Source organism: Palaemon carinicauda, unplaced genomic scaffold (assembly GCF_036898095.1).
Source record: "Palaemon carinicauda isolate YSFRI2023 unplaced genomic scaffold, ASM3689809v2 scaffold128, whole genome shotgun sequence".
Taxonomy (NCBI): Eukaryota; Metazoa; Arthropoda; class Malacostraca; order Decapoda; family Palaemonidae; genus Palaemon; species Palaemon carinicauda.
The window spans coordinates 204,551-222,459 of NW_027168793.1; the positions used below are offsets into that span (position 1 = coordinate 204,551).

General features: G+C 38.1%; 2 protein-coding genes across 2 annotated transcripts in view; one reads left to right on the forward strand and one right to left on the reverse strand.

The window, feature by feature from the left end:
* Positions 1-12,859, forward strand: part of LOC137635463 (uncharacterized) — a 62,214-nt gene extending 49,355 nt beyond the window's left edge. Inside the window, exons 5-7 of the mRNA XM_068367925.1 lie at positions 1,074-1,284; positions 5,998-6,124; positions 12,050-12,859. Coding sequence (XP_068224026.1) covers positions 1,074-1,284; positions 5,998-6,124; positions 12,050-12,185 — 474 coding nt within the window. The 3' untranslated portion in view covers positions 12,186-12,859. The remainder of the gene's footprint in view (positions 1-1,073; positions 1,285-5,997; positions 6,125-12,049) is intronic.
* LOC137635464 (actin-related protein 8-like) overlaps positions 1-17,909 on the reverse strand; it is a 140,353-nt gene that overhangs the window by 97,985 nt on the left and 24,459 nt on the right. The gene's annotated exons all lie outside the window — the stretch shown is intronic.

The window sequence follows — 17,909 nt, forward strand, 5'->3', positions numbered from 1 at the left end:
CATTTCAGAGGCAATATTGTTAAAAGGCTAGGCAACTCCATTCAGACATTATAAAAACCATCTAGGATTGAGTGATGATAATAATACTAAGTCTTTCAAGGCTAACCAGGAGTGTTTTGATATATTACAATGCCGAATGAATGAATGATTTGTAATTGTTTGGAATCATAACATTTGTGGTCACTGATGGTAATGTTTTAGAATAAATATTATCTAATACTGACTATTTACAATTGACATCAGCTCACAAAATTTATATTTTCTATGTCACTTTCTAATATTATTATTATTATTATTATTATTATCATTATTATTATTATTATTATTATTATTATTAGTTGGAAAAGCAGAATGCTCTAAGCCCAGGGGTCCAAACAGGAAAAATAGCCCAGTGAGGAAAGGAAACAAGGAAAAATAAAACATTTTAAGGACTGTAACATTAAAATAAATAATTCCAATATAAACTATAAATACTTTAAAAAAGCAAGAGGAAGATAAATTAGACAGAACAGTGTGCCCGAGTGTACCCTCAAGCGAGAGAACTCTAACCCAAGACAGTTATATTACATTATTCTCAATGGGGAGAAGGTTTGTTAAATTAAGATTGCAATAAAATGAATTCTTTACTAAAATGGCAGATATAGATTTGACTGGTTTTATGCTTTGCTTCCTCAATTACAAACCTAGAATAAACTTTTATGTACTATAGTCAATTTTTTTTTTAGCGAGGCAGATTTGCACCGACTCGCAGCATGCCCTTTTAGCTCGGAAAAGTTCCCTGATCGCTGATTGGTTGGACAAGATAATTCTAACCAATCAGAGAGCAGGAAACTTTTCCAAGCTAAAAGGGCACCGCTGCGAGTCGGTGCAAATGAGCGTCATTAAAAGAAATTGACTATAATTATATCTTTTTTTTCTAAGTTTTTAAACTAGATTCAACATATTTTTCATGTCTTTGTCTCCTAATTATCAAGATAAGTTTTGTGTTTATATCTAAAAAGTTAAGAGTTAGTACCAACTGAGGACATAGTCAAACCTTCAAACTACTGTATTTACAATGTTTGATTTTTCAGGGACGGCTGCCAAAACAATTATACATTGCATCTCATAACTTTGGTGCATTCTACACTTATGACCACCACAATCACGTTTTCCGTTACCAATCTGAGGATACAAGAGAAGGCCTTACAATGTTTCCGGAATACCCAAAACTTCTGCGTTTGCACGAAAATCACCCTATAATTTTTGCTGCTTTAGGATCACATGGACTTTGGCCAACTCCAGGTAAGTTCAAAGTTTGAGAAACCTAAACTCTTATTTACGCTAAATCTATAACTGAAAGCAACTAGACAATACAGTGTGGTTTTAATACTGAAAAAGATTGGGTAACAGGCTATGGTTGTCAAGAGAGGGTAATTCAGTCCCCAAAAGAATGCCACAACGTCATTTACTTAAAAAAGGCCTCATAATTTGGTCTACTGATATTTCCAATCCTGCAAATAGAAGTGGAAGCAATATTTACATGATTGTATAACTAGAGAATATTAAGATTAACTTTAAAAACTTTATTCTAACATTGTTTTGTGTGACACACTACAAACTGCATCTTCCAAAACCTCTATTTCTACAGGGAACTTTCATTGGTGTCTCATATGCGTAGATACCAAAAGCATTAGAATTCACACTTTTGACAGGATATGCCAAACACTACCTTTCAGAGAAAGGTTTCATTCCCTTTACTCTAAAAGTTTGGGATAGCTTTGGTGAAGATGCTAAAGAGTAAGATTCACTGTGTCACTAAAGTGGCAAAGAAGACTTCTAATATGTTTTTATTTCTTGTTGTATGCATAGATTCTTCAGTTGTTAACTCTCTTCTAAAAACTATCCTTATAAAATACATATATTTATCTTTCATCCTTTTTCTGGTCAAATATAAACCCTAGTCTCCTAACTAGTACAGTGGTAACATGTTTGCCTAGCATTCGCATGGCAGCAGATCGATCCCCGCCCGGGGACCTTGAGTTTAAGCCGTTTACTGGGAAGGAAGACAAAATGGACAAAATCAGCTCGTGTTCCACAATGGCTACTTTGACGGATAGCATTTATAGCCCAATTTTTTTGTAATACATCTGGCCAGTCAAAGGGCCCAATAAATCCCTAGCAGTACAATAGTATCTCAATGGATGGCTGTTGCCTTGGCCAACCTACTACCTACTACCTCTTGATTCATTCGGGGAACTCTTTAAAGGAGTTCTCAGCCAAGGAGCCCTAGGCATATGAGGCAGGCCTTGCTCATTAAATCGATCTGGGGACTGGTAATAGGGGTCATTCAATAAGGGTGCCTCAGTCCAGGTAGGGAAATGACAGGCTAAATTCTAAGGTCCCTCCAGAAACGAGGAGATGCTTACACTGTTATGATGGGAGACACTTCTAAAAGGATGATCATCTTATCCGCATAATCTGATAAACATAAATCTCCACTCAATGCACTCATAGAGGGTGAGGGAGATCTAGGCAAAACAGTAATCAGGGATAGAAGCATCTAATGGAGCCAACTCAGGGAGCACAGCAATTGTAGCCAGGGGCTCCGCAATAAGAATAGGATCAATCTCATACTGCATGTTATTGAAACTAAATGAAAAAATGTTAATTTAAATACAGCCATCGTACTCTGTGACACAATGAACTAAGTAGGGAGATGATGCTCGCTGCCAAACCAAACTTACACTTCTTCTAATTGCTATCAGAAGGCGAAGGAGGGGAATGATCTCTCTTAGATGGTTTCTTACAGCGAAAACAATATCTTTCCGACTGGGAGGAAGACCATTTCTTACAAAGCTCACATGGAGATTTCACAGAACATCTTTTACCTCGACACGACTGATAAACCGGGTGGAGATCCACTTCTACCCGGCTCATGAATGTACCACACAGGCAACCATTTCTGCCAGGCCAGGAACGCATTGTATTCTACATAATGTCGAAAAGCTCACACTCATTATCTCACAAATAATGAAGTACACAAGTGAAAAAGAATGTCAAACACATAAGCACAAGCACTATAATGACAGAGTAGGCGATGCAGAAGAGATGGAAAGCCTGTCCGACCTCATTCACAGTCAGAAGCGTTGTGAGAAAGTGCTTGATACAAGCGTAGCTCGTCATGCGCAGCAGTTGCCCACCAATGCAGCATGATGTTATCTACGGATTTTTCTTTTGATTATCTAGCTGTAAAATATGAAACCAGAAGTAACCCTATATAAATGACTCAGAACTTTGTATCCACATACGAATAAACACACAAACACCCATCCACATACATACATACATGTGTGTGTGTATATATATATATATATATATATATATATATATATATATATATATATATATATATATATACAGTATATATATATATATATATATATATATATATATATATATATATATATATATATATATATCATTTCTCATTTTCATTCCATTCCAACCATCAGGGCTACATCAAAATATGAAAATGTACTTCCATTTGAAATTAATTAAATCTTACAATTTTTGCTTAAAATGCTTGTATAGTGACAAAAAATATAAAATACTTAGCAACATAAATTAACATAAAAGTAATAGCTTCATAAAAACTTGTAACTAACAGCAGTACTTTTACATTATAATACGAATAAAAATACTTGTATTAAAGTAGAAAGTGCAAAAACCAAATATGAGGGTACGATTTACTTCCAAACCTGATGTTAAAATATGTGAAATATTTAATGCACAGAAAAAAATAACAGATCAACCAGAGAAGGAGAGATGTAATGCTCAATGTAGCTAGAAAGGGCCAATAGAAGACGACACCTGGTTTTAAACGGAATCACCTGCTGATGCCACAACTCCAGAGATCCACTGGCCCACTTTTCAACTCCTCCCCCTTACTCTCTGTCTCTCTTTCTTTTCAAAATTTTTTCATTCTCTATTTACCTTTTCTCTCAAGAAATATATGTTAGCAGTATGGATAATTGCCTTAGCTTGGCTGTGAAGGTGGCCATATATCTGGCTTGAAGTAGTGGAAAAGTTTATTGCGAGTGTGTGGGCGTCAAAGAATGGTTAGCGGCAACATCTGGCATATGAGAGCTGAAGGACCTTCATTCATATGATGCCTCTTTTACTATGACAGAAACCTCTATACAGAAAACAAACCTTGAACATTACCCTAGTGGTGAAGTGGAACAAAGGTTAGAATAATTTTGGAAATTCAAAAATTTACAGTATATAAAACAGAAAGAGACAAAGGGTAAGAAGGTGGAGCGGGATTGGAGAAAGAAGGCGGAAACCAGTTATCTTTGGAGATGTGGCATCAGTGGGGGGGGGGGGGGATCCATTTAAAACCAAGTGCTGAGTATAGTAATAGATACTGTAGTTAGTCAATATGTAACCCATATGATGGTTTTAAGTTTATATTAGGAAAAAAATAAATATTGACAAACCTTTCAGGTTCAAGGACTCTACTGGAGTTGAAGCAGTCTTTCTTTTTTATAATATTACCTGCCCAATATGATATTTTGTGATATTTTGGAAATATTTTGGGTCTACCCGACAATCATATGAAACTATACATCGATTTCCTTTTAGGTATCACTCATTACACTGATTTCATACTAAACCAAAAGAATTTTCTTCAATAAGGAATCATTCATATTCAAGTAAAACCCATACCCCTGCAGCCATTTTGAAATACTCTCCCAAACATCGGACCGCCTTTTGCACCTTCTCTTAGAATCTCTTTACATTTAATAAACTGTACCTCCACACCATTACATATTGCCTAACTGTCGATAACTTTAACTTTTCGCTCTCCTCTTGGTCCTTTTTTTTTTTAGTGCTAATATCAACTAGAATTTAAAACAAAGAATTTTGAAAGCAAATTTGACCACACAAAGGTCTTTTGCCATTTCTACTTTTATCACATGTTTTAATTAGTAATACAATTGTGAATGATGACTATTAGTCACAGGTTTTTATATAGCTATTAGAATTTACATTAATTATTTTTTAAGCATTTGAATCATTCTACTTGCCTTTAAGCAAACATAGTAGGATTTAAATAATTTCTAATGTAAATACATTTTCATTTTCATGTAGCCATGATGATAGGAATGAATTCCCGAAACGTTGGATTCTGTAAAATAAAGTTGAAAGATAATCCCAAGTTTCCTGCTGTCCTATTTATCATTAAACTTGAAGTGACACATGATGGTCATAGAATAAGTATTATAGATATGAAAGGAAATGTGAAAAAATTGGTTAGAGTTAGTACTTTCATCTTATTACTGATATCAATGGACCCACAATGAGAATAAAGCTAACATGTATCTTTTGGCAAAATATATTAAAAAGGCAAATGATGAAAAAACAGTGCAAAGTTTCTTTAGTCCTAAAAAGTGATGCAATTAACTCCATCGATGCCAAAAGCCTTCTTGATTGATGGTAAAAGACGAGTTCCTTGGAATCTCTAATCTCTATTACTCCAATCATATTCCAAACATATCATATTTATACAGAAACATGGGATCCCCAAGCTCTGTTTCATGATGAGTCCGGAAAGTCAGATTTAGAGAGGAGGATAATTCGGGATTAATGAAAAACAAACCAGGCCTTAGGTTTAGATTGTAACCTTGGATAGGGGCAATCTAGAAGGTTTTGACAATATTTCCTTTGGTATAGTAATTTTTTCCTTTTCCAAAAATCTAACGTATCTGGGATCATCAAGAAACTAACAAACTAGGTATCCTACTCTCCAGCAAAAAAATAATTTCAATGCATATTTATTCTCATTGAGTCTATTGAGGTCACTAAGACATAAGAACTAAATGCAACCAAGTATATATTTCTGTTATTTTCATTTTAAATGTTTGAATTTACACTGTCGTTGAAGTGATATGCTTATTGCTCATTTTTTTCCCAATTAAATATACTGTATATCTAACCTGGATATCTTTTCAGGTACTCATCATTACAACAGTATACCAGTATTAAAAGATGAAACGGACTACGGAACCCCGTGGCTCACATGGCAAAACCTAGAGATTATTGATCTTGATAATTTCAGTGAATTATCTCCATTTCAGAAGTAAGTAATCAGTGCAATACATTAATCTATTCTATGTCTTAGAGACAAACAAAAGAAAAAATGCAGCACCTGAACACTGTAGAGGCGTAGAGGGCTATAATTCCCCCACTTTTTTGCTGAATATGTACCAATAGGTCAAACTACTCTAACAAAAGGTCTAAAAGACTAGTCATAAACACATCGTTAATGGTCTTCCCCACCAATTACATCTCATGCTCAAAAGAACCCTGATTAAATATCTCGAACACATTCAGGACTTCACTTTCCTCTTGGTAAGGGTAGAGGAGACTCTTTAGCTATGGTAAGCAGCTCTTCTAGGCGAAGGCTACTCCAAAATCAAACCATTGTTCTCTTGGGTAGGGCCATAGCCTCTGCACCATGGTCTTCCACTGCCTTGGGTTAGAGTTCTCTTGCTTGAGGGTACACTCAAGCACACTATTTTATCTTATTTCTCTTCCTCCTGTTTTGTTAACAGTTTTATAGTGTATATAGGAGATATTTATTTCAATATTGTTACTCTTCTTAAAATATGTTATTTTCTTTTTTTCCTTTCCTCACTGGGCTATTTTCCCTGTTGGATCCCCTGGACTTATAGCCTCCTGCTTTTCCAACTATGGTTATAGCTTAGCAAGTAATAATAATAACAATAACAATAATAAAGGTGACAGTAGACATACATAATAGATCTAATTTCCATTTCTTTTGATACAGATGAATCATGTATGTCTACCTACCCATTTCTAAAATATTAATTTGTGATAGATGCAAATAATTATGATACAAAACCACAAAATGCGATAAATTTCCAAATCAAACAGGAAAACGAAAACTTTCATTTTCAAATCAAATCTTAAAGTTGGGCTCAAAGAAAGCAAAGACCTGATTTACATCAGACCAAGTAGGATTGTACCATAAATGGTAAAAAGATGAGTTTTTTTATTTAATGAAAAAGAATATCTTTTCACTCCATTGAACCGTGTACGGGTACACATACATCAATAATTAACATTATGTGTGCAATGGATTGAATAAAGGAATATGAAATTAATTCCTAAGTAAAAACAAAGATTTATTTTAGCTACTAGTTAGTGAACATCAGAACTTCATCAAATAACATCTACTTGATGTCCCAAAAATAATGTTCAAATTAACATCAGCAGAATATGATTATATTTCTCCCATTAATGAACATGATGAATCCAAAGAATATACATATTTAAGAGTTTTTCATCATACTCTTTTGAAAGTATTGACAGAAATGAAAAAAATGTTCTATCTAACAGATTAGAAGTTAGAGATTAACATAATCTTTTTTTCTACTTTTAATATTCTTGAAATAAGTTTAGTGTATAAAGGCCTTTCGCAAACATAAATTTTAGGATCTAACCATGAGATTCTCTTGAAATCTAAAGTTTATAAGTATACGGCTGATTATGGCACTCATATGTTTTCTGTTTCTTTATGTCATTTATATATTTCATAGTTCAATAGGTTATATATTAAAACATTATCAATAACCTAAAATTCTAATAAGAAATATGAATATGATAATGGTATGGAAAGATATTCCAAAAAAATAAAAATTGATGAAATATTCAACCGATTTCAAACGACCAAATATTAATTAAAATAACATAATAAATAACGGTTAGTGATGAACAATGGAATAGATTATTACACACTATCATATGTAACATATAACTGAATGATGGCAAAGCTTATTCATCCTCTTAACTACTTATTAATAGCTGTTAAATTGATGAGAATAACTGATGCTTCACTAAGTTTCATTAATGAAAAGTAAGAGAAAAATAAGTTGTTGTCATCCAGCCAAATAACATATCAAAATGAAGTATTTGCCATGATATCAACCACTTATGTTTTTCTACACCCATTAATGAAAATTAGTTAATGAAGTATCAACTGGCCTCATCAATTTAACAGTAGTTAATAAGTGGCATTGAGGATAGATAAACTTTGCCTTCATTCAATCATTTTTTACATATGATATACTGTAAACACAAAATTGCTTTATCCTAATCGATTGCACGTAATCACAAATTTTAGGAATAGCAATTATCATCACCCATAGATTTTGGATGGCCCCCTTTCTAGTAAATAACCCTGAGTTATAGTATTTAGATATAGAATTAACAAAACACAAAATTGTTTTACCCAAATTGATTTCACGTAATCACAAATTTTAGGAATAGCAATTATCATCACCGATAGATTTTGGATGGTCCCCTTTCTAGTAAATAACCTTAAGTTATAGTATTTAAATATAGAATAAACATTCACATCTGAAGGATAAACTCATTCAAGGCTGAGAGGTCTATGACTGGTCTCCAGTTTCCAGACACCTTCTCTAAAAGGAGTCGACTGAAGAAGCTTGGAGGAAACCTTCTAGAGAATACCTTTCTCTAGCAAGGTCTGAACTTCTGCCTGAAGGGTGACATCCTTTACGAAGGACAATGAGCTTTTGTACAACAAATCCGGGGAGGGGGAAAGCTGATGAACGGGACGACGTACCCAGACCGAAGGACATTTACTTCTCAGGATTTGCCCAATTGAACTTCAAAAACTGCCACCTGCATCTCAGGCTAATGAAAGTTTTCAAGAAAGTAATGAACATTATCTGGTAGAGCATGCTAAGTATTTCAGTATTGAGAGTGAGGTCAAACGAAAAGCCAGAAATGACTGGAGAGAATATTAGACAGGAAAGCAGAAGATGCTGATAAAGCTTTGAAATAAGGGGGATGATTATGGTGTAAGAATCGTTCATAGAATTATTAAGGAAATCTCTACAGGATCAAAGAAGAAAAAACATATACACATCATAAAGGGAGATGGATCTGTTATGACAACAAAAGATGAAAGACAACGTTGGATGGAACACTTAAGTGAAGTCAGGAATACGATATGATGGGAATAATTTGATTGATATACCTGAAGCTGAGGAAGACTTTGATGTTGCCATGAATGAAGTTAGAGTATTTGAAGTCAAAGGCATCATTAAAAAAACTCAGGAGAGGGAGAGCCCCTGGATATGATGGAATAACTTCTCAGATGATATTAGCTGAAAATGAAGTGACCCCAGGATATTTATAAGATTATTTTGTAGAATGTGGCATGAAGAGGCAAAACCTGATGAATGGGAGCTAGGAGTGTTGGTGAAAAATGGCAATAAAAGGAGACCTGACTGATTGCAGTAAATACAAAGACATCACAATTACTTCACTTATGAAAACATAGGGTATGCTTATTTTAAAGAGACTAGAGAAAAAGATTGATGAAAACCTGAGAGATAAACCAGGAGGATTTAGAAAATGTAGAAGTTGCAATGACCAAATTTTCATTTTAAGATGTGTTGTACAGTAATGTGTAGAATACAGAAACCCCTTTTGATGACATTTGTGGACTAAGAAAAAGCCTTGGATAGTGTGCACAAGCCAATTTTGTGGAGTGTTGCATTATAATAGAATTTCCACATAAATATGTAAATTTGATTGAGTCTGTACATAAGCATAGCAAGGGCAGAGTTAATCTTAGTAGAGTCCTACCAAATGAATTTCCAGTGAGCAGTGGAGTACTCCAAGGGAATGTGTTCTCACTTATGTTGTTTATCCTCCTCATGGATTTTGTAATGCATATAACAGTTGAGGATGATGGATAAGGATTGGACTGGATTGGTAATAAGAAATTAGCTGACATAGAGTATGCTGATGACACTGTCCTTATTAGCAGAACACCACAGGATTTGCAAGGTTTGCTTACCAAAATGCATGACATATCACAGGAGGTTGGGCCCAAAATAAATAGAAAAAAAAGAGACGATGAGACTGGAATATGCAATGGAAGATACAATATCACTGGAGGGAGAGATTAATGAGGTAGAATCATTCAAGTATTTAGGAAATATGATCTCTAATATGGGGTCTTTAAGATTGGATTTTAATGAAAGTTTGAAAAAAAGGAAATCAGACAATGGCTAGTTCAAGTAAAATTTGGAAATCAAATCACCTGAAATTACAAATAAAAATCAGGCTATATATCAGTTTAGTAAGATCAGTGTTACTCTATGGACATGAGTCATGATATGACAATGAAATAATCTTCAATAGATTTTGTAGATTTGAAAACAAAGCCCTCACAAGAATATTGGGAGTTAAATGGCAGGATAGGATTAGAAATAAAACTATAAGAGAGATTACTCGAGTGTCATATGTGGATGAGATCACGGTGAGGGGTAGATGATAATGGTTTGGGCATGCTCTTTGCACTTTCCAAGTGAGATTAGTTCAACAAACTTTTAACTGGGTTCCAGTAGGTGCTAGAAGAGCTGGAAGACCCAGGACTACATGGCAGAAGACTATGAAGCCTGAAGTAAGAGATGATGAATGGAGAAGTATTGATTTAAAAGTGTTAATAGGCTTAGATGAAAATAAAGGTAAAACCTTGATGACTTAGTAGCTGAGCTTGCTAGTAGACTGCAGGACAAAAGCCTCAGACATGTCTTTCCACAAGCACCTATTTATGATCTTTCTTTGCCCGTGTATACCCGCAAGTTTTCTTAGCATGTCAATCCACCATCTTCTCTTCCATCCCTGCTTTGTTTACAATCTCTAGGTACCCATTTTGTTATTCTTCTTTTCCATCTATTATCTGTCATTATCATTATATGTCCTGTCCATGTCCATTTTTTCTTACTTGTTGTTAGAATACCATCTACTTTAGTTTGCTTTTGTATCCATGTTTCTCTTTTTCTGTCTTTTAGTGTTAATCCCATCATTATTTTTTTCATAGGTCTTTAAGTTGTAACTAGCTTATGTTTTAAGGCTTTAGCAAGGCTCCAGGTTTATGAAGTGTAAATCAATACTGGTAGGACCAATCGATTAAATACTTTCCTTTTTAGAGAAAGAGGCATTATACTTTCCACAATCTCAATTTGTTAACAAAAAAACTCTACATCCCATGCTTATCCTTCTTTTGATTTTGGTCTCATGTCTGGGGGAAACACTTACTGCCTGTCCCATGTACATAGATCCATTAACAATCTCTAGTTCATTCAAAATTGATACTTATTGTCTCTCTGCATTTTCATTAAACATTATCTTGCTTTTTGTTGCTGTCTCACAGGATTTTTTATACAGGAGAGGGGGTTCCCAGCCCCCTCGTTCCGTCCCTTTTAGTCGCCTCTTACGACACGCAGGGATAACGTTGGCGCTATTCTAATTGTTTTTATGCCTGAACTCGGCTGAGTCCCTGGTTAGGCTGGAGGAACGTAGAGAGTAGAGGTCCCCTTTTTTGTTTTGTTTCTTTGTTGATGTCGGCTACCCCCCAAAATTGGGGGAAGTGCCTTTGGTATATGATGGATTATCTTGCTTTTACTCATATTCATTTTCAGTCCTACACTTCTGATTTCTCTATTCAAACCTCCTATCATCTTTTGCTATTCCTAAGTTGTTAAGGTACTGTATTCCCCATTAATGTTGATTCCTTCATTATCTCATTCTAAATTCTTAAAAACTTCTACACGTGCTGTGAATAATTTAGGGGAGATGGGAACTCCCTATCTAACTTATCTCTCAATCAGAATCATTTCAATAGCTTTATCTTGTTTTAGGACTGTTGTAATTCCCATATAGATATCTTTAAGGGTTTTAACATAAAATTCACCTAGTTCTTGTTTTTGAAGGGCTTTCATTACTGTTGAAGTTTTAAACAGAATCAAAAGATTTCTCATAGTCTATGGATGCCATACATAATGGTTTGTCATACTGTTGATATCTCGATTAGCTGATTATTTACATGGATATGGTCAGTTGTTGAATATACTGTATATACATATACAGTATTGTACCACCCTTGTGTCACACTTTTGTCACAGTATACACTATTACAATGAATTTATCTCCTTTTCAGGTTCTGGCTGTCTTATGAGGGACGATGGGGCAATCCAAGCCAGAATTGCCATACGCTGATGGGAGGGTTTTGTGAAATAAATCAGGGTCCAACAGGAGTACCTAGAAAGAGGTTAAATTTCCCATGCCCCAGATAGATTATCTTACAAACTGATTTCTCTACCATTATTCAAATAAAATATTTGAGAATTCAGTTTTTTAACTTCCGAAAATAAAGTAATACATTCTAATTTAATTCCTATTGAATCCTTAAAGTAATGAAATGCCTTGAACATAAAAGAATCGACAATTCATTAACATGCATGGATTGTAATCGTCGAATTTCGAATAAGAAAATTATCCATTATCAAATCCCTTTTCGACTAAAATAAATGCTGGGGGAAGATTGCCCTTCACCTGAACATTTTCAACATTCTTAGATGAAAGATACCCTTAAATTGTATTATACTTCCCAAATACATTCCTTTGAAATTGAATTTCGAATAAGAAAATTATTCATTATCAAATCCCTTTATGGCTTAAAAAAGTTGGGGAAATTGCCCTTCACCTGAACATTTTCAACATTCTTAGATGAAAGATACCCTTAAATTATATTATAATAATCAAACAAAATCCTTTGACTTTTTATCTACTCTATCAAGTGCTGTACAGTATGTTACTTTCTGGTTAATAATGTTTCTAGATACATTTTGAATTCATGAAGCAGACAATAATTATGACATGGCCTCTGGACTTTTCCAATTGTAATAATTTCCTTAAAAAAAAGGCTGTAAAAAAAGACTTCCAGTTTGGTACATCATTGCATCCTCCTCCCCCCTTTAATAGAAATGTAATAACAAAGTATGTGATGCATTACAAAAGTTCACAATAGCTTTTCAGTACTTTTTGTAGTCTGAATGGGTTGTTATTGACTCATCAAAACATTGCATTACTGCACTCATATCCTTGACATCTGATATTAGTGAGTTATCATACTCACTTTGGTTGAAGTTTCTCAAACCTTTGTGACAGATGATTTATGTTGCAATTAAATGTGTAAATATTATGTTGCAATTAAACGAGTGAATACAAAAATCACAATGCGATTTCTTAGCTCTCCAATTCAAAGCTAGTGTATACTGTAGAGTATTTCTGGGCTCGAACCTGTGCCGCCCAGTAAAATTGGGCGTATAATCCAGAGGTCCCGCACTATTTAGATTCATCCACGACAGAAACCCCAATAGAGGAGAGCCGTTCAACCTCACTCGGTACTACTAACACTGCATCCGCTCAGAACCCAACTCCTTTTAGCACGTCTTGTGTGTAACCCGCTTTTTTGTTGTGCTCTCGTTTTTCTACTTATTTTCATTGGATTATGGCTTCTTCGTCGGTTTCCCTGGAGACACCGTCTAAGTTAAGTACCAAGCTTGGTTTTGCTGTGTTTTGAGCAACCTAGATCGTTTAATATTTGAATTATAGGAGTTTATTCTCTTCGTTCATACCGATCTTGCTTAATTCCACTTACAGTTGGTACTCCTGTTTTGAGAGCTTTTAGTTTCACTCGCGGTGTTACTATATGTATTATTTTTATTTTTAAATTTTATTTGTTATTATGGATATTCATTATTTAGCGTTTAGAACCCTCGTGGTTCACTTTTTGGGCCGATATCATTTACGTATCGTTATGGCTGCCGACCTTCGTTGCTAGGCGGCAATGTTATTTTTTAAGCCATCAGGTGTGTCTTTTGTGATTTAATTATTATGTTGCATGCCTTGCCCAAAAATTTTTATGTGTTTATTTTATATTATCAACGCTATTACTATTATAATGAATATTGTGCTATTACTCCGTTTGATCTGTCTGGTTGGGGATCGTCAGTTGGTAGCCCTGCTGCTCCGTATCACGTGATCCTCCCCCATGCTCCCCCTCTCGCTAAGTGGGCGGCTAGGCTTCTCTCCCCCCCTCCCCTAGGGGACCGTTGCCTTCCCTCCTTGTAGAGGGGGTATTTCAGTGTTTATGGACTTTGTCCTCCGGGTGTCCCGGCGGGTTCGGCTCTGTCTAGTCTGGTTGGCCACCGGTCAACAGAGTTGGATCCCGGTGCACCCTATTTTATATTCACTTATCACACTGGTTTATGTTATATGAAACCCTCTGGGTTCGGTTGGCGGTTCTTATCTACAGTTCCGCCCCCCTATTAATTTATAACAGTTCCTATGATGATTATATGACAGATCACTATCCCGGAGTTCCTATACGAATTGGTTTTGGATACTTTTATTTCCCGGCCCGGGGCTTAGCCTCGCCCCGGGAAATCAGACACCATGTGTCTCAATTTCTTGTTGTTGCATCCTTTTTTATGCTCCCGGCTCGACCGGAATGGATGGCTATACTTTAGTCTTAAGCTAGACTTATGTTTAGGCCGGGTCCTCCGGACCCGCCCCTACTTAAGAATATTACAGTTAAGCTCTAATCTTGTGTTAGGCTTATGTTAGGCCCGGGTCCTCCGGACCCGCCCCTACTTAAGAGAATTACAGTTTCTCATATACTATTCTTTTTATAGATGGTGCATTGTCAGACGACGGCCTGTGCAGCTGTTCTACATCAGCCCTGCGGCCATACCGTCTGTCGGTCTCACGCCCTCTGCGGAGTGCAGCTGGAGGATGTCGTGGTATGGCACCCGGATAACTGTGTGGTCTGTTTTGACCTCGTTACCACCCTTGGATCTGACTCAGTGAGTCCCGTTGGCTATGTTGCCTTCTTATTTATCTTACCTTTTTTGGCATACATACACTATTTAGTAAGATATCTATGGTCTTGTAGGACCACTGGGAGCCTCCCCTTTTTAATTCCCACTATTATTTCAGGCATCCCCGGAGCAAAAGTCTGCGGCTCGGGCCACACTGAAAGTGTGGGTTGGTGGTTTTGCCCGGAACGTGAAGTCCAAGCGGCCGTACGTCCTCTCCGAGGACTACTGTTCCTTGATTTACCCCAACGCCAAGTCTTCAGCCGCTGTGGCTAGGCATGTTGCAGCTCCCATCATTGCCCACATTGATGCCACCATAGCGGGGTTTATTGATCCAGAGCAGGATCCGTCGGACGCCCCCGGAGATCTAGAAGACAATGTTGCCTCCATGAACCTTGACGTGGAACCCATGTTATTGGATGATCCAGATACAGGTAGGGTGGTAAGTGAGGCAGGTTTTTCCGGCGCTGAGATTCCTATCCTCAGCCCCTCTCTTTCTTCTTCATCTGATCGCTCTTCCTTTCATGGTTTTTCTGGGGACCGTGATTCGTCCCAACGATCACACCCGGTTCCCCCCAAGAGTAAGTCTAGAACCTTACCTAAAGCTCGTAAGCCTCATAAGGCTTCTCATGGTTCTAAACAGAATACAAACCTGTCATCTAAGGCTTCTGGCTCCTCCTCTAAGTCTCGCGACCCGGGAGTTCATTCCGCCACACCTGCTGCTAGCCCGGGCCTTTCCGAATCAGCCATGCTTCGCATCGTGTCGGAGATGCAGGCTAAGTTGGTATCAGAGATGCAGTCTAAGATGGACACGATGTTCTCTAACATCGGTGAGAGACTTGGGGCATTAGAGCAAGGTGCTCCGGAGCGAGTCCAAAGCTCTCTCATCCCGGATGCCTCTAAGCTCCCGCCGTTTGCCAAAAATAACCCTTGGCGTATGGCTCTTCATTCCCCGTTCTCAGACGGAATGTTAACTTTGGAGGGTCTTGGCACTCGTCCCCTAGAGGACTTTGAATTCTTTCCTCCTGGTCTGGCATTTCCATTTCATGGTTATGCCAGGCTTACCGAGGAAGCTTTGGTTCGGTTAGACAAGGTCCCCAAGGAGACAGTCATCTTCCCAAAAGAGCAAGCCCAATCTGTGTGGGCCAGATTCCTGAATGACATCGGCTGCACCAACACTATGTTGACGCCTTATAAGAGCTCCTTCACAATGTTCCTTATGGACAAAAACACCGTGACTCCATGTGTCAATAAGGTAGCAGAGCTTGCCTTCCAATATGCTCTGGAGGAGAAGCCCTTGCCTCCCATCCGAGAGGTGGATCCAATCTCCCTCCTTCTTCCTTCAGGCATTGAGTGTTGGGACAACGTCCATACCACTCTTACCTCTGGAAAGCTAGCAGCAGACTGTGCTTCAGTAATGTTTAGTGAGCGGCTTCCCCGTCTCCCGGAATCCCTCATTAAACAGGAGTATGATTCCCGCCTACGCGTTGGCCGTACTCTGAACTTGGCCACTTCCACGGAGTCGATAGCCTTGACTTACGATACTGAGAGTATTTTTAAGTCTCTCAACAAGGCTACGTTGCAGTCATTATACTATGACCTGTATGACTTCGCTACTGCTAAACGCAGGTGTCGCAAACATGTCCTGGCAGAGGCGACTATTAGGCATGAACCTAATAAGCTTATCCGGTCCTCCTGTTGGGGTTCAAACCTCTTCCCTGAGGACCTTGTAGAGGAAGTCTTGGCGGAGGCCACTAGAGTCAACCAGAGCCTTAAAGCCCGTTGGGGTTTGACTCCTAAACGTAAATATGACCCTGCAAATTACCAAGCCCGGGGTAGGAAGAAGCTCCGTCCATATACCTCCACCCAGTTCAGGCAACAGCAGAGTGGTTCGTCCATTTTCCGGCTGCCTCTTCCCCCATCTCCTGTTGCCCCTGCACAGCCTTCCACCTCTCAGGCTCCTTCGGACGACTATGTCACCGTTCTGCTCCCTAAGAGCCAGCTTTCCGGTGCCTCCGCCACTTCTCCTGCCTTTAACCAGTCGTATGAGGCTCATAGCTCTTCCCAGAGTTATGGTAGAGGTAGAGGCTACCACCGTGGTTCTAACCAGAACAAAGGCAGGGGAAGAGCCTTTCGCAGAGGAAAGAACTTCCGAGGCGGACGTGGAGGCAACTCCTCAAACCAATACTGAGGTGCAGCAGGTAGGGGGGAGGCTCTATGCCTTCCGCAACAAATGGAGGTTCAGTCCCTGGGCGTTCAGTATCATCTCCAAGGGACTGGGGTGGAGTTGGATTCAAGGACCTCCTCCTCCGAACAAATTTCGTCAACATTCCACTCCGGACCTGGTCGAATTTGTCCAGGATCTTTTACAAAAGAACGCCATACAAGAAACGAAACACCTGAAGTTTCAAGGTCGGCTGTTCAGTGTCCCGAAGAAGGATTCAGACAAAAGAAGAGTGATTCTAGACCTATCCCTTCTCAACTTGTCCATTCAATGCGACAAGTTTCGAATGCTTACCGTCTCGCAGGTGCGGACCTTACTTCCCCGTGGGGCCGTCACCACCTCTATCGATCTTACAGACGCCTATTATCACGTCCCGATAGCGAGACACTTCCGTCCGTACCTAGGCTTTCGCTTAGGGGACAAAAGTTACTCCTTCAAGGTGATGCCTTTCGGGCTCAACATCGCCCCAAGGATCTTCACAAAGTTAGCAGAAGTCGCTGTTCAGGAACTCAGGAATCAAGGGATTCAAGCAGTAGCCTATCTGGACGACTGGCTCATTTGGTCAAGACACCTCCCAAAATTGCCTAAAAGCCACTCACAAAGTCATCCATTATCTTCAATCTCTAGGCTTCCTGATCAACTTCAAGAAGTCCCGTCTTCTTCCAAAATCGAAGTTCCAATGGCTCGGCCTGCAATGGGATCTTATATCTCATACTCTGTGTCTTCCCAAACCCAAGAGGTTAGAGATTGCAAGGAACACCAAACGCTTTCTCAAAGACAAAGTAAGTTCCAGACGACTCCAAGAGAGGATTCTGGGGTCCCTTCAGTTTGCCTCAGTGACGGATCTTCTTCTGAAGGCAAAATTGAAAGATATCAATCGTGTCTGGCGTTCGAGGGCGAACCGGAAGCTCCGG